The following is a 16,159-nucleotide window of genomic DNA, read 5'->3' as shown; positions in this document are numbered from 1 at the left end:
GGTTATACTAGAGTGAGAGAGAACTCCAGGGAAGGTCTAGGGAAACTGATAGTCAAGGTCCTTTATAATCTAGCCCCAAATTGCCCTTCAGTTTTAAATCTCATAGCTGACCTATGTAAAGTAATTTATAAGACATTGTGCTGGGCTATGAAGAGACTAGAAAACTATATGAGCTGGTTTCTGTCTTCTCTTTTTCTTTTTTAAAATTTATTTATTTTTATTCTTGGCTGCGTTGGGTCTTGGTTGCTGCGCGTGGGCTTTCTCTAGTTGCGGCAAACGGGGCTACTTCTTAGTTGCTCCGCGGCATGTGGGATCTTCCCCGACCAAGGCTCGAACCCGTGTCCCCTGCCTTGACACGCGGATTCTTAATCACTGCACCACCAGTTAAGTCCCTGGTATCTGTCTTCTCAAAGCTTGCAATCAAGTTGAGGAAACAGGGCACATACCCAAGAGAGGCTACAAGGCACATCTAACATACATGTAATAACAGCAGCCACTTACAATGTGCCAGGCACTGTGCTAACCACTACAAGGGTCATGTCAATAAATTCTGACAAAAGCCCCCTAACAGAGGCATTATTATTGCTATGGCCGTTGTACAATTAAAGAAAGTCTAGGAGAAGTTAAGAGACCTGCCCTAGAGCCACAGTTAGTAAACTAGAGAGCCAGGACTGGAACCCAAGCATCCGATTCCAGAGCCAGTACTCTTCGTCAAGAAGAATGATGATTTAAGTATTGCATTGTTTACTGCCACGGACATACAGATCAAATTTAGAGTCATTTATCATGATACTTAATCACTAATTCTACTAGGGCTTATACAGCTGTAACTATGGGAAGGCATAAATAGGTTATAATTATCCGTTTTTTCGTTGGTATAATGAAATTCAATTAGCTTCCATAGGAAATTACGAATATAATACACTGTTTTAGTGTTCATTTTAAAATGTAATTTCTATAGACAAGGCCCAGAAATCAAAAGGAAATTCTCACCATTTTCTGATGGATGCATCGTTTGAACAACTAGAGATGCAAATTATAAGATATTCATACCCAAACTCAATTTCCAATATTGCTATTTCACTTAATATACAAAACTTTTGTTTCCTGCCTCTCCTTCTGCAAAAATCAAATAAAACCTTCACCTTACTTGTGAGCAATATTTCCAAAGGATTGGAACCCTAGAGATGTATTTTAATTAAGACATGTTTAACGTGAAATCCAGCTTAGAACAAAGTCCGTTCAGAGACGAATCAATTAGTTCCTATGAAAGTTTGTCAAACCCAGAGTATACTATTTGTGATGATACCACTTTCCTTGTTAGAGATCACCAAGAACGAGCACTATGGTGCTTTTACCCAAACTAGCCCCTTTAATTCACTCCACATTTGGTTAGTTATGGTGAAAAGACACCAGCGTTCCAGGAGGATGCACCCTGCAGGAAGTGCCTCAAGCACTATTAGCTCACTGTGTAGTCAAGTGTAACCACAATGGTATTCTCTTTCAGATGCTGTTATCAGGCACATCTGCTTTGGGGCTGGAGCTGCCACTGTGTTTGGCCTCTTCAAAAAAATAACAATTTGTGACAGATCTGCAAAAATAAATATATTGACCCTAGAAGGATATCTGGTATATGACCAGACAATGACAGGTAAAATTCATATTCTTGTTATCAGTTATAACCACTTACCTTTAGTCTTAGAAATAATATTTATTTTCACCTTTCTCTTTGACTCATATAAATTGATAGTGTTTAGACATCTTTAAAAATAATTGTAATAAATAAAAAGAGTAAAATCATAGCATCTGTCCACTGTTTAGAGTAAATAGAATTTATCAAAGTAAATTCATCTTGCATATGAAAATATAAGTAAAGCAAAATTAACCGGTAGCTGCTCACGTTTAACAAAAATGTATTAAGTGCTACAGATCACTCCCAATTATAAGTGATCAGTAGCATGTAATACCTTTTTGTTAAGTATGAGCTCTCAGTTCTTCTTTTCTTTTTAAATTTGAGTAAAAAAATATCTTGGATATGGCCCACCCCACCTCATCAAGGAAGTTTCCATGGTAAGCAAGTCATTAATAACCTCATCCTTTCCTGATCGTTGATGTTGAGACCAGTATAAAAATGACAAGGAATGCTAACAATAACACATAAACTAGGGGCTTTATTTTTTATTTTTAAAATTAAAAAAAAATTTTTGGCCGTGCCATGTGGCATGTGGGACCTTATTTCCCAGACTAGGGATCGAACCCTTGCCCCCTGCAGTGGAACCTCAGAGTCTTAACCACTGGACTGCCAGGGAAGTCCCTAAACTAGGTTTTTTAGACCTCAGTTGTTTTTTTTCCCCACAATTATTATTATTATTTTTAACATCTTTATTGGAGTATAATTGCTTTACATTGTTGTATTAGTTTCTGCTGTATAACGAAGTGAATCAGCTGTACGTATACATATATCCCCATATCCCCTCCCTCTTGCGTCTCCCTCCCACCCTCCCTATTCCACCCCTCTAGGTGGCCACAAAGCACCAAGCTGATCTCCCTGTGCCATGCGGCTGCTTCCCGCTAGCTATCTATTTTACATTTGGTAGTGTATATATATCAATGCCACTCTCTCACTTCTTCCCAGCTTACCCTTCCCCCTTCCCGTGTCCTCAGGTCCATTCTCTACGTTTGTGTCTTTATTCCTGTCCTGCCCCTAGGTTCTACAGAACCATTTTCTTTTTTTAGATTCCGTATATATGTGTTAGCATACGGTATATGTTTTTCTCTTTCTGACTTACTTCACTCTGTATGTCAGACTCTAGGTCCATCCACCTCACGACAAATAACTCAATTTCATTTCTTTTTATGACTGAGTGATATCCCATTGTATATATGTACCACGTCTTCTTTATCCATTCATCTGTCGATGGACACTTAGGTTACTTCCATGTCCTGGCTATTGTAAATAGTGCTACAGTGAACATTGTGGTACATGACTCTTTTTGAATTATGGTTTTCTCAGGGGATATGCCCCGTAGTGGGATTACTGGATCGTATGGTGGTTCTATTTTTAGTTTTTTAAGGAACCTCCATACTGTTCTCCATAGTGGTGGTATCAATTTACATTCCCACCAACAGTGCAAGAGGGTTCCCTTTTCTGCACACCCTCTCCAGCATTTATTGTTTGTAGATTTTTTGATGATGGCCATTCTGACTGGTGTGAGATGATACCTCATTGTAGTTTTGATTTGCATTTCTCTAATTATTAGTGATGTTGAGCATCCTTTCATGTGTTTGTTGGCAATCTGTATATCTTCTTTGGAGAAATGTCTATTTAGGTCTTCTGCCTATTTTTGGATTGGGTTGTTTGTATTTTTGATATTGAACTGCATGAGCTGCTTGTATATTTGGGAGATTAATCCTTTGTCAGTTGCTTCATTTGCGAATATTTTCTCCCATTCTTCAGGTTGTCTTTTTGTCTTGTTTATGGTTTCCTTTGCTGTGCAAAAGCTTTGAAGTTTCATTAGGTCCCATTTGTTTATTTTTGTTTTTATTTCTGTTTCTCTAGGAGGTGGGTCGAAAAGGATCTTGCTGTGATTTATGTCATAGAGTGTTCTGCCTGTGTTTTCCTTCGAGAGTTTTATAGTGTCTGGTCTTACATTTAGGTCTTTAATCCATTTTGAGTTTATTTTTGTGTACGGTGTTAGGGAGTGTTCTAATTTCATTCTTTTACATGTAGCTGTCCAGTTTTCCCAGCACCACTTATTGAAGAGGCTGTCTTTTCTCCATTGTATACTCTTGCCTCCTTTATCAAGGATAAGGTGACCATATGTGCATGGGTTTATCTCTGGGCTTTCTATCCTGTTCCATTGATCTATATTTCTGTTTTTGTGCCAGTACCATACTGTCTTGGTTACTGTAGCTTTGTAGTATAGTCTGAAGTCCAGGAGCCTGTTTCCTTCAGCTCCATTTTTCTTTCTCAAGATTGCTTTGGCTATTCGGGGTCTTTTGTGTTTCCATACAAATTGCAAAATATTTTGTTCTAGTTCTGTGAAAAATGCCATTGGTAATTTGATAGGGATTGCATGGAATCTGTAGATTGCTTTGGGTAGTATAGTCATTTTCACAATATTGATTCTTCCAATCCAAGAACATGGTATATCTCTCCATCTGTTTGTTTCATATTTAATTTCTGTCATCCGTGTCTTATAGTTTTTTGCATACAGGTCTTTTGTCTCCTTAGGTAGGTTTATTCCGAGGTATTTTATTCTTTTTGTTGCAATGATAAACGTGAGTGTTTCCTTAATTTCTCTTTCAGATGATTCATCATTAGTGTATAGGAATGCAAGAGATTTCTGTGCATTAATTTTGTATCCTGCTACTTTACCAAATTCATTGATTAGCTCTAACAGTTTTCTGGTAGCATCTTTAGGATTCTTTATGTATAGTATCATGTCGTCTACAAACAGTGACAGTTTTACTTCTTCTTTTCCGATTTGGATTCCTTTTATTTCATTTTCGTTTCTGATTGCTGTGGCTAAAACTTCCAAAACTGTGTTGAATAATAGTGGTGAGAGTGGGCAACCTTGTCTTGTTCCTGATCTTAGTGGAAATGGTTTCAGTTTTTCACCATTGAGAACAATGTTGGCTATGGGTTTGTCATATATGGCCTTTATTATGTTGAGGTAAGTTCCCTCTGTGCCCACTTTCTGGAGAGTTTTTATCATAAATCAGTATTGAATTTTGTCAAAAACTTTTGCTGCATCTAATGAGATAATTGTATGGTTTTTATCCTTCAATTTATTAATATGGTGTAACACATTGATTAATTTGCATCTGTTGAAGAATCCTTGCATTTCTGGGATAAACCCCACTTGATCATGGTGCATGATCCTTTTAATGTGCTGCTGGATTCTGTTTGCTAGTATTTTGTTGAGGATTTTCACATCTGTGTTCATCAGTGATATTGGCCTGTAGTTTTCTTTTTTTGTGACATCTTTGTCTGGTTTTGGTATCAGGGTGATGGTGGCCTCGTAGAATGAGTTTGGGAGTGTTCCTCCCTCTGCTGTATTTTGGAAGAGTTTGAGAAGGATAGGTGTTAGCTCTTCTCTAAATGTTTGATAGAATTTGCCTGTGAATCCATCTGGTCCTGAGCTTTTGTTTGTTGGAAGATTTTTTTTTTTTTTCCAAATGACTTAATTTAATGCGTCTCTAATCCTCTTTGTGAAGCCATTTTCTATTCAAATTTTCCATCATTTTCAAACAAAAACTTTAGTGAGATAACATTAAAACCTTTCACCTGTTTTCTTTAGGGCTACATTCATTACCATCTGAGGGAAAGTGTTCTTGTCAGCCACTGTTCTCTTATGTGACTTTCTTTTGTCATTCCCACTGGTAATGCCAGAACCAACAGTATCCACCCATAAACTTGACTTTACTTTTAACCAGCATACTGTTGGAAGATTTTTAATCACAGTATCAATTTCAGTGCTTGAGACTGGTCTGTTTATATTTTCTATTTCTTCCTGGTTCAGTCTCAGAAGGTTGTGCTTTTCTAAGAAATTGTCCGTATCTTCCAGGTTGTCCATTTTATTGGCATATAATTGCTTGTAGTAATCTCTCATGATCCTTTGTATTTCTGCAGTGTCAGTTACTTCTCCTTTTTCATTTCTAATTCTGTTGATTTGAGTCTTCTCCCTTTTTTTCTTGTTGAGTCTGGCTAATGGTTTATCAATTTTGTTTATCTTCTCAAAGAACCAGCTTTTAGTGTTGTTGATCTTTACTATTGTTTTCTTTGTTTCTATTTCATTTATTTCTGCTCTGATCTTTATGGTTTCTTTTCTTCTACTAACTTTGGGTTTTGTTTGTTCTTCTTTCTCTAGTTCCTTTAGGTGTTAAGGTTAGATTTTTTATTTGAGATTTTTCTTGTTTCTTGAGGTAGGATTGTATTGCTATAAACTTCCCTCTTAAAACTGCTTTTGCTTCATCCCATATGTTTTGGGCCGTCGTGTTTTCACTGTCATTTGTTTATAGGTATTTTTTGATTCGTCTTTGATTTCTCAGTGATCTCTTGGTTATTTGGTAGCGTATTGTTTAGCCTCCATGTGTTTGTATTTTTTACAGTTTGTTTCCTGTAACTGATATCTAGTCTCATAGCGTTGTGGTTGGAAAAGATACTTGATACAATTTCAATTTTCTTAAATTTACCAAGGCTTGATTTGTGACCCTAGATATGATTTATCCTGGAGAATGTTCCATGAGCACTTAAGAAGGAAGTATATTCTGTTGTTTTTGGATGGAATTAGACCTCAGTTTTTTGACCTTTGTTGTCTTTAGCTTTCTTGGCCTGGCAATGTCTTTCATTCTAAACATGTTAGGGGATATTTTAATCAAACAGAACAGATTTTAAACAGAATTGTATAACTTTCTCTTGTTGCTATATACTTTTCCAAACCATTGCAGCACTTTCCCCATCCCCACCCCTAAGACCAGAAAATTAATAGGCCACCTTTATTTTAAGACAGAAGAAAAGGGTCTTGCCCATGCATTTTTTTTTTTTTTTTTTGGTAACCACAAGTCACCTATTGGGTTTGGCTTAGACCTGTGCTCTCCAACACAGTGACCACTAGTCACACATGGCTATTTAAATTAATTTAAATTAAATAAAATGTAAAATTTAGTTTCTGAGTCACACTAGCCACACTTGTGATCTATGGCCACATGTACAATTGGCTGCTGCTTTGGACAGTGCTGGACTGAACTGTAACATAGGGGATGACTGTATCTCATTCATCTTGGTGTCTTCAAATCCTAAAACACTGCCTGGTACATAGGAGGCACTAACTGGACACTTCTTGATCTAGATCAAGCTTCTCTTTTGCATAGCTCAAGAAAAAGAAGCGCATAAAATAAAGCATGTGAACTTGGCAAATTATGACTATGTAGGTATCTCAAAGACTGATCTGTAATTTGATTTGCTCCTTACCCATATTTGAAATGAGATCATTTGTAAGATATAATTCTGTTTTTCAAACAACTAAACAAATATAGCTCATTTTGTGCACTGAATGTACCAAAATGTGTATTATTTAAATTTGTAAATCAACAATTGTATTAAATGTGAGAGAGGCACATTTAATGAAAGATTTCCTACTGTGAATATTTTTCAAAAGTGAAAATTCCTTTCCCAAAGTGAGTAGTCACTCTCTGATTTATCTTTAAGAACACCTTTATATGAAAATCAGAATTTGCACTGAATTGAGAATTAGGCAAACAAAAATAGTTGTCTTTAAAGGTGCTATCATAGCATCCAATGTTGAAAACTTTGTAGGATTAAGTTACTATTATTACTAATTGTAAATAACCAGCATTGTGTAGCCCTTTACTATGTGCAAAGCAGTTTCACATACTTTGCCTCATTTGATTCTCACAGAAACATTATGAGGTAGGGTAGGTCCTTACTGCCTCCATTTGTTAGATGAAGTTTGGAAAGACTAATGTTTTGTCCCTAAATTCTCATCATCTTTTCTTTCTTTTTTTAAAATATTTATTTATTTATTTGGTTGCGTGGGGTCTTATTTGCGGCAGGTGGGCTCCTTAGTTGTGGTTCCTGGGCTCCTTAGTTGTGGCATGTGAACTCTTAGTTGCAGCATGCATGCGGGATCTCTAGTTCCCTGACCAGGGATCGAACCTGGGCCCCCTGCATTGGGACCGCAGAGTCTTATCCACCGCGCCATCAGGGAAGTCCCCCCATCATCTTTTCATTATACCAATGAGGACATATGAACTATCCATGGTGATTAGATTGGAAATGAAACTTTTAATTTTTCTGCTCTATTTGGATGGAACTACTTTGCTGGAAATATAATTTTTAAAGCTACATATAATTTGTGTGAACTAAAACTATTGTTTTACACATCTGAAAATATATATATATATTTAATATGTATCTCAACACTTGTTCAGAGAAGGCCTTCAATAAATATTTGCTGAATAAATCAATGAAAAATGAGTGGTCCTGAAAACAGATTGAGCAGACTATATCAGTCAAAGTTCAGTTGCAGAGAACAGAATATACTCCAGTTAGTTTTAGCTGGAAGTATTAATACACTTGAAGAGAATAATTGAGAATATTAATGGAACAATTCTCAAAACCACACCTCAGAACTAAGATACCAAAAGAGCTGTGCTCTTCCTCATTGAGAACCTGACATCTTCAGAACTACGGCACCACAGTCACTGTCTGGAAGCTACCAGAATCAAGAAGCTGCCACTTCCACAGCCAGCTCCAGAATCACACCTTACCAACTGTAATCTGAACCAGCAAAATGGATGCACCACCCATGCTTCTTGATGTTCACAAAGCTAATGACTGAACAATGAGAACTCTGTTATCTCTGATATAGTAGAAAAAAATTGCCTCCACAGCTATGCCTATCAGAGAAACAGACTTCCAGATCTCACACGAAAGTGTTTGTTTGTTGAAACCTACATACTTCCATAAGACTAGCTGCAACAGAGTCTGGAGAATGTGATTTTTGGCTTACCAGTCCTCTGCCCTACAGGAAGCATACTTGAAGCTTGAAAGAGGATGAAATGGCTGTTAGGTGCAAGCCTGTTTATGTTCCATACTCACCTAAAAAAAATGAATGTTTGGTTTAAGTAGACCACGCATTTTGTGCTGCACATTTATAGAATACTGAAATTATACATATATGTAGTATATGTATATATAATTTATATATATATAAAGCTCCATGATGACAGAAAAATTATATGATCAAATCTCAGATCCCAGGCAGGCCATTTCAGCACAACTTCTTGCAAGGGAAAAAACATTTTAATGATTGGCTATTTTGCCTCCCATCTATCTAGTAGTATTACCCACTATTTTCTAGATCGGTACTCTCAAACTTTAATATGCACATAAATCACCTGGGAATCTTATGATAATGCAGATTCTGATTCAGTAAATTTGAATAGAGCCTGTGATTCTGCATTTCTAACAAGCTCCCAGGTGATGCTGATGCTGCTGATGTGAAGACCACATTTTGAATAGCATTTTATAAGCCCTCTCCAACCAGGTTACCCAATGAATGGAGTATGCTGAGATAATGATTCCCTTCAACCCTTGGGGCAGTTAGGTTAGGCCAGGTGCAGGCAGAGCCTCCAGACCAGGTGGCTCCAGCTTACATCAGTGTGCAACACAAATATTAATATTTTCTACCTGTGCTGTGATGTGGGAAGCATTTGAATAAATGTTTGAATAAATATGTCCATTATTGAGTCTTGGTCAAGTATTGGCCAGTATATATGCTCTTTTTGGAATCTCTTATTAGTCACAGATTTTTTTTTAAATATTAAGTATTCTTTCAACAAATTAAGAGAACTAAAAATAGGAATAATCAACTTACATATCACCAAATCAACTCTTGTAATAAAATTTTTTTCTTTTTTTTATTGAAGTATAGTTGATTTACATCTTGTAATAAAGATGCACAGTGAGAAAAGAAAGTACAAATACAGTATGTTATCTCAGTCTGAAAGCAAATCTTAATATGGCTTCAGCTGTTCTGCCAATGACACCAAAATGACCATAGGAAGGGAGAAGAAAGTCAGTCTGCTTGATTGTTTCCATAGTGCAATGCTTTTGCAGAAAAGAAGTGAAAATTTACAAAAATGGTATTTGGAAATATTTCTGCATAAATACCAATGTGTACCTCTACAATTCAGACATCTTAATAGATACATAGATAGATAGATAGATGTGTGTGTGTATATATATATATATATATATATATATATATATATATATATATGTTTGGGAGGGTTGTGGGGTTTTTTTGGTTTTGGTTTTTTGGGGTTTTCTTGTTTTTTTTTTTTTTTTGGTTTTGTCCTGCAAACAGTAAGACAAACTCAAGTCATTTTAAACTAGGTAAGGCAACAGTTCTACCTAATCAAATTTAGTTCTTTTCACAAGTGGTAACATTTCGACCACTCCTTAAACCCCTTTTATACCCCCCATTTCTCAATCCTATCAACCAGCTGGAGGTGGAATACTAAGGGGGTAATTGTCAGGTGAGCAAAGAGAATTTTGTAACCACAGCCTTACATGGAGAGCAGTCTTGTATGTACTATGGTGTGGGGTTCTGAATGGTCATGGCACCTTGGGTATTGTATACCAAGAGAAGGAGGGCAAGGAAAGCTAAGATCACCAGAGATAAATTTCACCTACTTCACCACTTTAAAAGATTAACTCTGCCAGGTGTTGTAGTGGAGAAGGAAGATTGGATTGCCAGTGACCTCTAGACTATCATGCCCCAGTCTTAGAGATTCAAATATAAGAAAGAGAAGAATGGGTTAAAGGAGACAATCTAGAAATGAACTGTATTGAATCATCAAGTCTGTTGATTGCTGTTTACTTTATCTCCCGGTATTTTGGAGGGATCTAGTCGTGACATGCCAGACTTCACAATTCACTACTGTGACAGATTCAATGATTCATAATCCAGTTGACACCACTGCCACATTGTGAAAGAATTCTTTTTTTTTTTTTTTATAAACCACTTTATTGAGATAATATATCACACAATTCTCCCATTTAAAGTACACAATTCAATGGTTTTTAGTATATTCACAGACTTGTGCAACCAACACCAGAACAAATTTTAGAACATTTTCATCAACACAAGAGATAATCCCACCCCCCCATAAGCAGTCATTCCTCATTCCTGTCACCCCAGTCCCTGGTCACCACTGCTCTGCTTTCTGTCTCCATGGATTTACCTCTTTGGGTCACTTCATAGAAATGGAATCATTCAATATGTGGCCCGTCGTGTCTGGCTTCTTTCAGTGAGACCATGCTTTCAAGGTTGTGAAAGAATTCTTATTTATAGACACCCATAGCTACAAATTCAGCTCTCTTCTGCATTTTCAGCTAGGCATAGCCAGCCAGCTAAAAACGTCATTTCCCAGCCTCCCTTGCAGTTGGCATGGCCATATGAAAAAGTTCTTGCCAATGGAATATAAGTAGAAATGATGGTGCAACTTCTGCACCATTTGCTTAAAAAGAAATTGTTTGACTTCCATGACCTTTCTTTCCCTTCCTGATCCTGGAGTACAGATGTGGCGCTGAGTTAGCTCCCACCATGTGCAACACTAAAAGGGAGAGCAGAACAGCAAGATTGAAGGCACCAGATCCTGGGATGATTTTTATGGAGCAGCGCCATCCCCATGTACTTCCAGACTGTTACATGAGAGAGATGAACTTCTGTTTTGCTTGTGTGCCTTATTTGGGGACCTGTTGTTTATGGCAGTTTCTAGCCTATACCTAGCATATCCATGTTAGTCCCTCCAGAGAGGGAAACTAGATTGCTGGAAATCCAGTTTGAAAAAAAACTTGATATATTCTTTTATAATTTTCAGCTTTTGTGCCATGTATATGTATTCCCTAGTTATTAAAAATTCATCAATCAATTCATTAATTTTTAATGCCTTGTGTCCCTGTTAAATTAAACAAAAACCAATGTTATCTTGCTAGAGAGTGCTTTTTCAGCCTGGCTGAGAGAAAGAGCCATGTGTTTGTTCCCAGACCTTTAATATCTTGGCTTCTACCACCACCCTTAGGAGATATTTCTAGCAGAGTATGATAGCAAGAGCAACAATTCTTAAATCTTTAAGTATAATGATAACTATAAGAACCAATCACAACATGAATGCTAATGGTTTTATGGGAACACGAAGCTTTCTATGCTATCATCTGCCCCAATAAAGTCAGTCACAGTCAGTCACTTCGTGTGTTACTACTCCTACCCCTCTCTGTCCATTCAACAAATGTTTATAATGTACATTTTCAACCTGATGCTGCAGTGAGCACTAAAGATACGAAGATGAGTAAGACACCGTTGCAACTCTCTCTGAGTCCATGTCAGTGTTTGTGTGTGTGTGTATATGTGTGTGTGTGTGTGTGTGTGTGTGTGTGTGTGTGTATATATATATATAAATTTTTTTTTTTTCCCCTCCACGAGGCATGCGGGATCTTAGTTCCCCAACCAGGGATCGAACCCACGCCCCCTGCAGTGGAAGCACGGAGTCTTAACCACTTGACCGCCAGGGAATTCCCAGTATTTATATTTTAAAGACGGCTAAGGCACATGGTTACCTTCCCCCCACACACACAGACTTAAGTGAGATTTCAAAAAATAGTGGGGAACATAAAAATGGATAAAGAGATATCCTCTGCTCCTGAAATCACATTGCCTATTCAAAAAGCTAAAACTGTCAGACATAATCCTCCCCCAGCACCATTACTTCCCACTTACAAAGTTATGGCATTAGAAACAGTAATTAAAGGCAAACTTTAATTCTCTTTAATAAGCTATTAATAATGAATGTGTTTTGCCAAAGTTAATGTATATAAGGTCCCTATACCAAGTTTGAGCCATAAAATGATAATACCATTTATCAAAGTAATTTTTCTCATGAGAATTTAAGTTTAATCCAAACTAATTTAGAAGGTGTATGTGTGAAGATGTTCATAACATTATCTGTATCTGAGAGAGGGGAAATTATTAGATAAATTATGATTGTCAAATAGATAAAGTAAGGGATAATTACAAGAATCTTGTTACAAAAAAGGATGTATTATTTAACAAAGTTTTAAAAAGCATAATACAAATGTGTGTGTACAAGGGTTTCTTAATCTTGGCACTGTTGACATTTTGGATTGGATAATTCTTTTTTCGAGAGGGGGCTATACACTGTAGTATGTTTACCAGCATTCTTGTCTTCTACCCACAAGATGCCAGTAGTGCACTCCTGCCCCTAGTAGGGACAATCAAAAATGTCTCCAGACATTTCCAACTGTCTGGGGCGGTAGTGGGGGGGAATCACCCCTGGTTGAGAATCCTTATTAGATGAACTACATGTATAGTGTATGTTCTGTGATCACAGTTATATAAAATATATGCATGTATAGACAAAGCTGGAAGGAAATTTGGAAAAAATTTTAAAGGCTTTTTTTTTTTTCTCTTTTTTGGCCGCGCTGTGCGACATGTGGGACCTTAGTTCCCCAACCAGGGATTGAACGCGTGCCTCCTGCAGTGGAAGCATGGAGCCCTAACCACAAGGGTTAAAATAAAATTAAGTACTGTTATGATTCACAAGCTCTTCTAAGGAGTTTTAATCTTTAAAGATTATTATACATTTCATTATTAGAGATAATTTTAATCTCCCCACTATAAGCATATCATCAAAAGAAACTTTATTTAGGGGGCTTCCCTGGTGGCGCAGTGGTTGAGAATCTGCCTGCCAATGCAGGGGACACGGGTTCGAGCCCTGGTCTGGGAAGATCCCACATGCCGCGGAGCAACTGGGCCCGTGGGCCACAATTACTGAGCCTGCGGTTCTGGAGCCTGTGCTCCGCAACGGGAGAGGCCGCGATGGTGAGAGGCCTGCGCACCGCGATGAGGAGTGGCCCCCACTTGCTGCAACTAGAGAAAGCCCTCGCACAGAAACGAAGACCCAACACAGCCATAAATTAAAAAAATAAAATAAATAAACCCAAAGTTTAAAAAAAAAAAAAAGAAACTTTATTTAGATGGTTACAAAATCATTTTTTAAAAACCCATAAAGCCAAGTTGATATGTGATTCAGATAAGGAAGAAGGACAGGATGACTCATAGTACTGGATGTGATTCTTATTCTGCAGAATGCTTCTTGGACTTAGCCCACATTCAGAATTGCCACTGATTTCAAAGGAAAGAAACTTCATACAAGAAAAAAATGAATTCAGAATTATTTCGTGACCATTCCCCATCACTGGATTTGAGTAAGAACTTACTGTATGTTTGGCTTCAATGGGAAAGTTACTGAAAACATTTTGACAATGCCCAATTTTGTAAAAAATGTATTAGGGATTACAGCATCTAACATTTGCAGAATACAGCGTTCATTCTCTCATTTAATGGAAGTGAGCACAAGAAATAGAACTTGAGTTATGAACATGTGCTGAGTAACACGGCTAGTATAGAATATAGGACAAAGAAGAGTGTAGGCTACTCTACCACTGTAGGATTAGGAAAGAATAAAACCATTGTCAACATTTATAGGGCTTCCCCGGTGGCGCAGTGGTTGAGAATCCGCCTGCCAACGCAGGGGACACGGGTTCGATCCCTGGTCTGGGAAGATCCCACATGTCGCGGAGCAACTAAGCCTGTGAGCCACAACTACTGAGCCAGCGTGCCGCAACTACTGAAGCCCACGCGCCTAGAGCCCGTGCTCCACAATGAGAGAAGCCACTGCAATGAGGAAGCCCGTACACCTCAACGAAGAGTAGCCCCCGCTCGCCGCAACTAGAGAAAGCCCATGCGCAGCAACGAAGACCCAACACAGCCAAAAATAAATAAATTAAAAAAAAAAAATTTATATAGCCATTCTGTCCCCTGATCCATTAGTACAGATGATTAAAAGCTATTTTTAAAAGTCTCAATGACATTATTCTGAAAAGCAATCTATCTGAGAAGCAGGTGATCCAGTGGACCTACACTTTGTCAGAGAGGGCGATGGTTGACATACACCCTCTCCTGTTCTGGGGCATATATTTGAATCTGTAAACAAACACAGGGGTGTTGACTCTTAGAGAGTTATGCCTGGAGGCTTGGGGGATTTGAAAGCTGAGGAAGAAAGGAAAAGAGAGTCAACTGTGAACAAGAATCTAGAAAGAGTAGAGTGGAAGGCGTGGCCTCTCACCCCTCCACCTCTACTCCACCCTGAGCCACTAGGTCCCTCAAAGAAGAGTCTGAATCCAAAACTGAAGAAACTTTCTCATGATATTTTGTCAGACTGGGCATGTACAGTATTATTTTGAGACCCAAGTAATAAAGAACAGGGTGGGCTGGGGGCATCGTCTTCATTTCCGAATGGGTGGAGCAAAGCAAGTACAGCAAGTGCTATGTAGGATTCTGCAGCAGAAAAGCAGAATTTACCTGGCAGGTCCCAGCAACAGGGTTGGTGCCTCCTTCAAACAGATTTTGAACAAAGGACTTCTACCAGGACATTGGACCACCACAGGAACACGAGCAGGTTTGTTCCTAAGCATATGCAAGAAACCCACTCACAGCTCCTGAATTAACTGGTGAAGATTTTGTGAGGGGAAGTTATTGAAGTCTTTTAGGTGGGCATGTATTGTTGATGTGACTTTTTCAGTTCCCAAGGGCTAACTAGGTGTGAGGACATTCAAACTATATCTGATTTACAAAAAATACCTTGCCATTTCCCAGTTTTATATTTCCTAGGTAGTCCTCACTTTATAAAATAAATATTTCAGAAAAGTTGACTATTTTCTGATAGGTAAAACTCTATTTTCTCATAGGTGGCCATTTTTAGGTATCATTTACATACACGGAACCACTGTATTCTTTTCTAGTCAGGAAAAAATTGGATTAAAAACTTGATTAAGAAGAGCATTGAGGGACTTCCCTGGTGGCACAGTGGATACGACTCCACGCTCCCAATGCAGGGGGCCCAGATTTGATCCCTGGTCAGGGAACTAGATCCCACATGCATGCCGCAACTAAGAATTCACATGCCACAACTAAGGAGTCCTGGAGCCGCAGCTAAGGAGCCCGCCTGCTGCAACTAAGACCAAATAAATAAATAAAAAAATTTTTTTTTAAAAAGAGCTTTTTTTTTTAATATCCTCAAGGTTTTCATTAATTAATTAATTAATTTTTGGCCGTATTGGGTCTTCGTTGCTGCGCGCGGACTTTCTCTAGTTGTGGCGAGCAGGGGCTACTCTTCATTGCAGTGTGCGGGCTTCTCATCGCAGTGGCTTCTCTTTGTTGCAGAGCATGGGCTCTAGGAGCGTGGGCGTCAGTAGTTTTGGCTTGCAGGCTCTAGAGTGCAGGCTCAGTAGTTGTGGCTCACGGGCTTAGTTGCTCCGTGGCATGTGGGATCTTCCTGGACCAGGGCTCGAGCCTGTGTCCCCTGCATTGGCAGGAGGATTCTTAACCACTGCGCTACCAGGGAAGTCCCCAAAGAAGAGCATTAAGATGAAGGCTAGGTTGGAGAAGTCTGGGCATTGTCAAGCCAATAGGGGCACATCCCCTACTCTAAAATTATTCCTCCACTGTTAGCCACTGCCATGGTCTCCATGTTCACAGCTACCAAT

The 16,159-nt window shown here is 38.4% G+C and overlaps 1 protein-coding gene across 2 annotated transcripts in view; it reads left to right on the top strand.

Moving 5' to 3' along the window:
• The window catches only part of LOC309611532 (uncharacterized protein), a 28,464-nt gene extending 12,805 nt beyond the window's left edge, over positions 1-15,659 (top strand). The window contains exons 3-4 of one of the 2 annotated variants that reach the window (XM_082356102.1): positions 1,508-1,651; positions 13,700-15,659. In XM_082356102.1, the coding sequence (XP_082212228.1) occupies positions 1,508-1,576 (69 nt within the window). In that variant the 3' untranslated portion in view covers positions 1,577-1,651; positions 13,700-15,659. Of the gene's footprint in view, positions 1-1,507; positions 1,652-11,113; positions 11,945-13,699 lie in introns of those variants that run through there. The other variant, XM_082356101.1, reaches the window with a different exon arrangement.
• Positions 15,660-16,159: the final 500 nt, after the last annotated feature.

This window comes from Balaenoptera borealis (assembly GCF_965194805.1).
Source record: "Balaenoptera borealis genome assembly, chromosome: 15".
Taxonomy (NCBI): domain Eukaryota; kingdom Metazoa; phylum Chordata; class Mammalia; order Artiodactyla; family Balaenopteridae; genus Balaenoptera; species Balaenoptera borealis.
This window is presented reverse-complemented; position numbering and strand designations above follow the sequence as displayed.